At 37.4% G+C, this 9,799-nt stretch overlaps 1 protein-coding gene and 1 long non-coding RNA gene across 2 annotated transcripts; one reads left to right on the top strand and one right to left on the bottom strand.

Moving 5' to 3' along the window:
• Positions 1-501: 501 nt before the first annotated feature.
• LOC147517490 (protein FAR1-RELATED SEQUENCE 5-like) lies at positions 502-2,891 on the bottom strand. Its single transcript, XM_086593613.1, has 4 exons — positions 2,652-2,891; positions 1,233-2,424; positions 844-1,004; positions 502-528 (listed from the first exon to the last, which is right to left on the bottom strand). The coding sequence occupies exons 1-4, from the start codon at positions 2,889-2,891 to the stop codon at positions 502-504; spliced, it is 1,620 nt and encodes a 539-aa protein (XP_086449739.1).
• Positions 2,892-4,251: 1,360 nt separating this feature from the next.
• Positions 4,252-5,246, top strand: LOC147517489 (uncharacterized). The gene is made up of 2 exons (XR_015213888.1): positions 4,252-4,291; positions 4,933-5,246. It is a non-coding gene; the product is annotated as an uncharacterized LOC147517489 (long non-coding RNA).
• Positions 5,247-9,799: the final 4,553 nt, after the last annotated feature.

Here is a 9,799-nt window from a genome sequence, read left to right as displayed (position 1 = left end):
TATGCTGGTGAAGGTCATACTGCCAAAGAACGGATTTTCTCCTGTCTCTGTCAGTCTATCTAGAGAACAACTCAGTTAAACATAAAAATGACACCCAAACTCTGTTAGTGTGTGCTGTGTACACTTGTGTCAACCTGAAATAATAGCAATTGACCTCTGTCCACTCTCTAGGTTCTGTGTACAGTCGTAACCAGATGATTCTTGTGACAACAATTAAAATAATACTTTAGAACAATAAACAGGAGCCCTTCAAATTAATAAATCAGTTCATAATGCTCAGGAATATCTCCACTGCAGTAACGCAGTGTCTACATTCTGAACACACTTTGTCTACCACATTGTTTCACATGACCAAAAATAATTGAATGATTCAGCACTAAAAAAAAACCAATAACAACACTTATTATTGTTCGGCATCCTCTCCATGCGAAAAAATCAGCACACCCCTATCAAAGTTCAACACCGCAGCTATCAAAATTCAGTATCTCATCCCATTGCTAATTAGTCATTTTGCTCGCTAAAAGTAGCCTGCAAATAAAATACATGTTAAAAGTTGACAACAAGTATCCAATATTAAATTTACAAAAAATATATAACACGATATTACGTTTTGAATCTTGTCCAGACAATTTCTTGAGTCATGTTTTACAAACTTTTGGCACGTTTTACACAACCTTCCATTCTTTTCTTCTTGGGCTATCTCTCTGCCAGACTTTATTCTCTTATTTCTCCCCTTTGTTTGAGAAATGTTGGGGTTCAAAATTAAAACCTGTGAAACAAAGGTTAAGGGGTTAAGCTTAAAATTAAATTTAATCACGGTAAAAACAAGTGATAAGAAAATACCTCTGCTACATCAACTTTGCGCTTCTCGTTAGTTGAAGCCACCTCTTTAGTAACTCCTTCTTTAGTAGCTCCTTCAATGAGAGTTTCCTTGCACTTGGCAACTCCGATTGACAGTTCACTCATTTTCTCTATGAAAAATGTGTAACTCTCAACATTAGTTGCTGCATCATATGCCAATTGAGTAGCAACCTTAATGCAATGGGAAACTCTTAAAGCCTATTGGTTTCCATGACCGTTCACTAATCCACCATCAAACACGACCCTGTAAGTGTTTGCCTTTTGTGTCCACCTCTTCAAAATAAAGTGAGCTGGAATTTCTTCAACGTCATACCGCAGAAAAATCTTCAAAAGATGAGCGCAAGGTATACCCATAAATTTGAAATACTTACATTCACACTCAGCCTCCAGGGTTGTTCTATCAAAACTCACTTTCCAAACATTGGTATTCTGAGGCTTTCTTGATTTCAAGAAATAAGTTCTATTTCCGTTCCTATCAACCACCTCTTCAACAATTTTGTAGTAGTTTCTTGCATTTTCCACCTGAGACTTAAATTTATTAAAAGCATTTATTGTGTACACTTTGCCAGCATGCTTCAAAAGGAACTCGTTTCTACCCACATTGTGACATTTATGTTCAGTGTTGTAATCAAAGTCTCTTTCATGCTTGGCAATCAATCCCAAACTTCTTTCGTTACCATAAACAAACTGCATGAGAGTAGTCGTCGAACTAACAAAGTTATCATAATAAGAGTTCATTGATTCACTTCGTCCAGTTGTGTTCATTCCAGCAAAGAAGGTGTCTAAGTGATAAACCCGAACCCAATTTCTTCTTAACTCATACATATCATTCAACCAACTATGCTCCACCAAATCGTATTTTACCATTAGTGCATGCCACTTGCTTTCAAAATCATCTATCCTATAGGATTTAAGAACGAAATTTAGCTCTGTAGCAAAGGTGTTGTTTTTATGGTACACATGCCCCAACTTCTCTGAAAATTTATTTGAAACATGCCAAAAACAATGACGATGTTGTGTAAAGGGGAATACCTTAGCAATCGCTCGATCATTGCCCTGTCCCCGATCGGTGAGAATCGAAGTTGGAGGGCGACCACCCATAGCTGCAAGCCATGTCTGAAATAACCACACAAATGTTTCCTCAGTCTCATCAAGCAATAATGCACACCCAAATTGAATGGATTGCAAATGGTGGTTGACACCAGTAAAAGGAGCAAAAGGCATTTCATAAATATTAGTCCAGTAAGTTGTATCGAAAGATACAACGTCTCCAAAGTATTTGTACTGCACCCGAGACCGTCCTTCAATCCAAAAAAAATTAACTGCGGTACCACTTGGATCTAGTTGAATAGCATAGTAGAATTGAGGATTTTCTGCACTCTTTTGCTTAAAGTAATCAAGTACAGCCGTCACATCATTTTCTTTTGGTTTCTTTCTTGTGGCAGAATAGTTTTGACACATCTTTGAAGTAAGCCCAATTGCATCCCCAGAGAAAACTGATGCAACTTTTGCCACTGGTAAACCCTCATTATCAAAAATCTCTGTCGGTTCTTTTGCTTGTTTCTGGCATAGATTTATTCGACCTCATTGAACCCCTTTATGCGGAGAAACCAAGCCATGACTATGGTTGTTTTCAACCAATGTAACTGTATATATTTGTCGAAGTTTTTCTTTGCCAATCTCATTCTTGCTCTACAATCACACCTGACAGTCGATGTGTTTCTTGATGTTCCTGACACTCCAATAGACACATCTTCTTTCTTGTTATGGATCCCCTCACGTGAACAGACCAAGAGACCACTAGAAGGTACGTCAACATGTGACTGTCTCTTAACTGCACTCCTAACACGCGTTTCAAATCCCTGTTGTCGACCATACTCTTTGTAGTATTTCTTCGCTTCCTCAAAACTGTTAAACGACATCCCTACATACGGTGCTTCTAACAATTGTATGTCTTCGTTTGTGGCTTCAACTGGAGAAGAATCCAATAGTACTGAATCAAGAACATCGGAAGCTCCATTCAAAGTCATTTCTGGTACCCAAAAAAAAAACAAATAATTAAATAGAGAAATGGAGACGAGTACAACTTAGAAAAAAACATACAATCAGTTCATCAAGGACACGATTTTTATAGCCTAAAAACCTCATTGGATTGAATGGCTAACTACCCAACTGGACTCGATGAGTTCTAGAGAAGGCAGAATGATGTAAAATAACACATATACCATGTACAATAATTTCACAGGTGGCCTACCCTACTGGACTCGATGTTATCTTGATAGTGTTTTCTTTTGCTGGTTTTTCCCAAGGAGTGGATAAGCTGTGATTTGTGAATGTGTAATTTGATCCCCAATCATACCATCAGTACGACCATCTACTTACAGATTCTATGCATTCAACTACAACGCGTGCTTGGTGAATAAGTTTGGAAAATCGGTCAAACTCGTGTAATGTAATTTCCTTGTTATGTATTACTTAACATACTAGTCTTGAACCTAAGAGTGGGGCAGAAATTCAAGTTATGTTTATTAATCTGCCACCATTCACGTCCCCGCAAATCTATTGAAGTTATTGAACTGGACATGAATAGTTTATCAGGAACTGTACCAGAAAGTGTTGCAAAATGCAAGGCTCTTGAAAGGATGAGCTTAGCAAGCAATAGGTAGAATCTCCAAACTAATCAAACTCGAGAAGAAGAAGAACGAGAGAAGAACGAGTTCTTTTTTGGGGGAAAAAGCTACGATGGAGAAAAAGGGGTTTTTTCTTTAGCAAAATAAAATGACATTTTCGCCCTTTTTCAATTCTTTCAATTTATTTGTTTGGTTTTTTAGAAATAGATCTGGACATCAGATTCTGTTTGATCTGATGGTTGGTTAGGTATGTCAAGATAGTATGTTAGAATAGTATGTCGACGTAGCCGGCCCGATATATATATATATATATATATATATATATATATATATATATATATATATATATATATATATATATATATATATATATATGGAGGATAGAGCCACAGTCTTGTAGCCACATTGTAGGCCGCGACAAAATCCGGCCCTTTATCTATTCAATCCAACGGATGTGACATAAAGTCTTTCTCCGGCAATCTCCAGTTTTAAGTGAGAAATAAGGGAGGGTATTTTTTTGGAATAAAAATTTGATGAAACAAAAGGAAATCATTTTCTCCCAAAAATTTGGTCGATCTCTCTTCAAACATTATCTTCTTCACTCAACCATCGACTCTCTCTCCAAAATCAGTATACACCACCCTCTCTCCACCATTCCAACTCCCTCTATCTCATTTCAAGAGTAAAGCGCTGCAACTCTCTCTCCAATTTCAATTTCACTTTCAATTTGGTGGATTTGTGATTTCAATTTCAATTCAGATTTGGGGATTTCCTTCCTCTCTTTCTTCGTTCGAATCAAGGTGAGAGATTCTTGGTTTGATTTTTTTTTTTAGTATATGATGGTATCAAGGATCAATTTGGAAATTGCAATCTGGATTTTGATATATAAAGCTCTTGTTTAGGTGTCAAGGATATGATGGTGTGAAACAGGATAGAAATCCAATCATTTTTTTAAATATATATTGGTTTTGAAAAAACTAGAGTTTTGGAACTTGTCATTATATATGTATGGGGTGTATATGGTTGAATATTTGTTGATTTGGATGATGACACAAAGGTTATTTAAAGGAAACATGAAGAGGGTTGGTGCGTGGCTGATTAAAGTTTTGGTGCTTGAGTCTATGTATATACCCTTATTTTGTATGGGGGCTTGTGGCGGAGAACTTGCTATGGGACTTATCCTTCGTTTCGTGTTATGTTATCATGCTACCATGAATATAGTTCTTGTGCTTATGGTGCCCTATGATATAAATATGATTATGTTGGTTTTATCTAGGATTAATGAATTTATTTTGTATTTTGTTTAGCTTTCCTAAGTGGGTATTTAGGAGGAAATTTAAAGCAAACCCTGAATGCATATTGTTCTTGTTTGTTGGTTTTGATTTTGAGTGTGGTTTGTTGATTTAGAGTAATTGATATTGATTTATATGTTGGTTTGTAGGTTTGGCCATAGGTGGAAAGAAATTTCTTTAACAGGTGTGGTGATTCCACTCATTATTCAAAGAAATGTCGCTCGGTGACCCTACAATGTGTTGTATTCGACGAGGAGGAGAACGGAGACGAGGACACAAATGATGACGAAGATGATTGAAATTGTTTGAAGCTTGTATTTTTGTATTAGAGTGTTGAGCTGTTGTAACTTGTGTTTGTCTATTCTAGAGTGTTATTGGATCTTTTGTGACTGTTAGTGTTATGGGATTATTTTTAGTTTACTTGTTTGTTAAGGCAATAAAATCTTGTGTTTGAGCTTGTGATTGTTCTGTGTTATGGGCGGTTTGTGACTGTTAGAGCATTGGTTTTAACCTATCGAGCTTGTATTTTGAAGCTCAAACACAATCTTGTGGATATTCTGATGTTATGGGGCAGTTTGTGATTATTAGAGTATTGGTTTTAACTTGTCGAACTTATATTTTGCAACTCAAAACTGATTTCCATTATATTTGCAGCTCAAAACTGGTTTGCTATAATTGGAGCAACACACAATTAACAACACATGTTAGAGCACTTTTAAGTAAAACATGGCGAAGCAATCGGTTTGGTAATCTTGTGATCTTCACTCTTGTTATTCTAATGAAAATGTGAGCACTTATATTCTACACTTGTCGAGCACTTACCTCAACCTGTAACGGTAGCTTCAATACCGTCTCCTCAAAACACGCTAACCTTAGCCTTACCAATTCAACACCCGAGAGCAAATGGTAATTCTTTGGTGGTGGGGTGGTCGTGAGGATTGTTGAGCCGAAGGGGCTACCTCGATACTAATCGACGCATGGGGAAAGGTATTTGGAATTAAGCGGGGGGAATTTGAAGCAAAAGCATTGGAGAAAGTAGCCGATATTGTGAGTAGTCGTCCGGGACTATAGTAAGCCCGCCAAAACAGATGTTCAATGTAAAACAGGATTGATACACGTAAGAAGAAGTACAAGATTGAGAAGGCCAAGATTGCTTCCGTCAAGGTACTAGTAAGTGGATCTTTTTCCATCGGCTTGATCGACTTATTGGTCCAAATGCCAAAATCAATGCTTGGTTTGCCTACCACATTGATAATCTGGCGGTTCCAAGTTCCACAACAAATATCGCTGACAAAAAGCGGCCGTGGCTCTGCAACACCAACCAAAAACAAACAATTTCAGATATCGGGATCAACTGGACTCAAGTTCATCATCCGAGGCGCCACCTTCACCCGGTTCTACGGATAGCTTACCACCCGAGGCGTTGTTAGCAATAAAAGACCCGAGGTTTGAAGAAAATGTTAATTCAGAGCTACCCAAGACTGATTATGGAACCCGGTAAAAGCGCCAATGCGGGCAAAGGCAACTCTTGGGCCAATTCTCCGAGAGAACTAAGTCAGGCAATTAGCGAGTTTGGAGAGGCTTCTAACGAGCAGGCAGACAACAAGAAGGCTGCGCAAAGTGGTAGAAATGGAGAAGCGTGGGATGGGATTTGCCAATAATCTCAATTGCGAGAGAATGCGGTTCTTCCGCGAAGACTCAATTGGAGATTACTTTCGGTGAAGCAAGAGAAAAGAGTTGGCAGTAGCCACAATCATCACCATTGCAATAACAACGAAAATAAGAGTGATTAGCTCTCTCTATTCATGGGTGAAAACTCCAAGTGAAGCTTGTACTAGATATAGCATATTAGATTTCACTCTTATTGTAGACCCTTCTAATGTGTGATTGGGCGGTCGAGCTGTATTTGAAAGCACAAATGTTTTACAAATTCTACCCTTCTATTTTGCAAACACAGAGCCTTTTTAAACTCTCTACCGGTTGAACAAAGAACTCAACCGATTGCATGAAAAATTTCAGAAACTATGATGCACGCATAATACACCCACTTGCACACAAGCAGCAGCCCACACAGTCACACAACAACAACCCACCCACAATACACAACATCACACACCACCAACACGCGCCAGAACACACACACCAACAGCCCACCACGGTCACACAAATGGACACACAAAGAACCCGCATAGCAAAGCACACCAACAGCCCACACGGTCACCACAAAGAAGACACACAAAACCCGCGAGCGGCACACACCTACACCACAAGCACACCGCTGCACACACCACACCTACACCACCAACACCACCACCACCTGCGGTACACCTCTGCACCATCAAAATGGAATTGGATCCCGATGGATTCGAACCATCAACCTCTCAATTATTTGAACGCTCTGCCATTTTGAGCTTATGGATCCATTGTATCACATATACGCATTAACAAATTACTAGAGAAAACACATGATTAGCCCACAAAAAATATGTAAAGAAGCAAAAACATATATATATACAAACTCAAGGTTCCAACTAAACCACTACCAAACCTGATCAAACATACCCATTTGAGGTAAACTAAGTACAAGATATAAAAACAATGAATACCCGAAGTTTTTGTTTGACAACAACAACAACAACAAAATTAGAAAGAAATGCACACGGACTTGCATCTAACTAAATGGATCATGAAAATTTTGGAATAAGGGGTGACAATCATACATTTGAAAAAATAGCATACACCCATATAATACAAAAGCAAATGCTGAAAAAAGAATCCACAAAATCGAACATATAACTAACCTTTAAGATCACTAGACCCACACCTTTATTTAGAACCTAGGCCATCCCAATAAGAAACTTCTTACTACATGTAATGCGAAGGACACGGCCATGGAAAAATGACTTTTTATCATAGGCCACAAACCAACAAGAACAATATGCATTCAGGTTTGCTTTAAATTTCCTCCTAAATACCCACTTAGGAAAGCTAAACAAAAATACAAAATAAATTCATTAATCCTAGATAAAACCAACATAATCATATTTATATCATAGGGCACCATAAGCACAAGAACTATATTCATGGTAGCATGATAACATAACACCTAACGAAGGATAAGTCCCATAGCAAGTTCTCCTGCGCCACAAGCCCCCATACAAAATAAGGGTATATACATAGACTCAAGCACCAAAACTTTAATCAGCCACGCACCAACCCTCTTCATGTTCCTTTAAATAACCTTTGTGTCATCATCCAAATCAACAAATATTCAACCATATACACCCCATACATATATAATGACAAGTTCCAAAACTCTAGTTTTTCAAAACCAATATATATTAGAAAAAAATTGATTGATTTCTATCCCGTTTCACACCATCATATCCTTGACACCTAAACAAGAGCTTTATATATCAAAATCCAGTTGCAATTTCCAAATTGATCCTTGATACCATCATATCTAAAAAAAAAAAATCAAACCAAGAATCTCTCACCTTGATTCGAGCGAAGAAAGAGATGAAGGAAATCCCCAAATCTGAATTGAAATTGAAATCACAGTCCACCAAATTGAAAGTGAAATTGAAATTGGAGAGAGAGTTGCGGTTACTTACTCTTGGCGAGATAGAGGGAGTTGGAATGGTGGAGAGAGGGGTGGTGTATACTTGATTTTGGAGAGAGAGTCGGTGGTTGAGTGAAAGAAGATAATGTTTGGAAGAGAGATCGACCAAATTTTTGGGAGAAAATGATTTCCTTTTGTTTCATCAAATTTTTATTCCAAAAATACCCTCCCTTATTTCTCACTTAAAACTGGAGATTGCTTTGAGAAAGACTTTATGTCACATCCGTTGGATTCGAATAGATAAAGGGCGGGATTTGTCATTGTGCCTACAATGTGGCTACAAGTACTGTGGCTCTATCCTCCCTATATATATATATATATATATATATATATATATATATATATATAAATTTGTTTTCATATTATTAGCTAGAATTGATTAAAGGGAATAAATGTGTTTACTATTAAAACACAGAAAAAGTGTAATACTGTTGTTGGTAGAAACCTCCGTTCCCCTACTACCAACCCAAGTTTGACCCTCCTTAGCTTTAATTTTGTCCAAATTTATCAAGTATTTACACATAAACCTAGACCAAACAAATAAATTCATAGTGCGTCTCACTTGAGTGGGGGTCCATTTAGTGTCTTTAGTGTTTTGTGACTTTGGGGCTCTAGGCAGCCTAGTTGGCCTGCCCAAGAGCCGGCCCGGTTATGCTGAATAGTTTTGAGAATGGGATCATCTATCCCTAAGTAACAATGCATTTTTTTTGTTGACAATTTTGGTTAATATATATATATTTTTTTATTGATAAGTCTGTTTTTAAGCAAGATCAGTAACTCATTGGTGCGGCGGGGTCAAACCCAGACAATTTTGGTTGATATTTGCCTACTTGATAGATTGAATTAACCATTTTGATAGATTGTATTAACCTATTTGAAAAATAGAAACTATCATTCAGGTTTATGGCTTTCTGCTATGAAGATCGACACTTTTAAGCCATTAAACAGAAATTCTTTTCAACATGAAGAGAATGCCATGTCAATATCTCTCAACAACCAAACATGTTTTTCCATTACAAAAGAAAGCATGAGGCAATCGATCAACAATATAATAATTTTCTTTACCAAAAAAAAAACAATATAATAATTTTCCATGGAAGCACCCCACATATAGACTTTCTAGAGATATCGACATGTGGACTTTCTAGAAGACACCCACATGTACCATACACAAATAGTAAACTATTGTTTATTACATAAATAATGTGAAACGCGCACGCACGCTTTGTAGGTTGTTATTATTTGGAATATTAATCGAACTTTTCTAAATGCGAAAGAACTCACTAATCAGTAATCGATTAGCCAGAGATGTAAAGGAGCGTTTTAACTTTCTTCGGATTACAGTAGAGGAGGACGAGATGGGTTTGGACTTTGGATGGGACCGAGGTCGCTGT

The sequence above is a fragment of the Coptis chinensis genome, chromosome 2 (assembly GCF_015680905.1).
Source record: "Coptis chinensis isolate HL-2020 chromosome 2, ASM1568090v1, whole genome shotgun sequence".
NCBI lineage: Eukaryota > Viridiplantae > Streptophyta > Magnoliopsida > Ranunculales > Ranunculaceae > Coptis > Coptis chinensis.
This window is presented reverse-complemented; position numbering and strand designations above follow the sequence as displayed.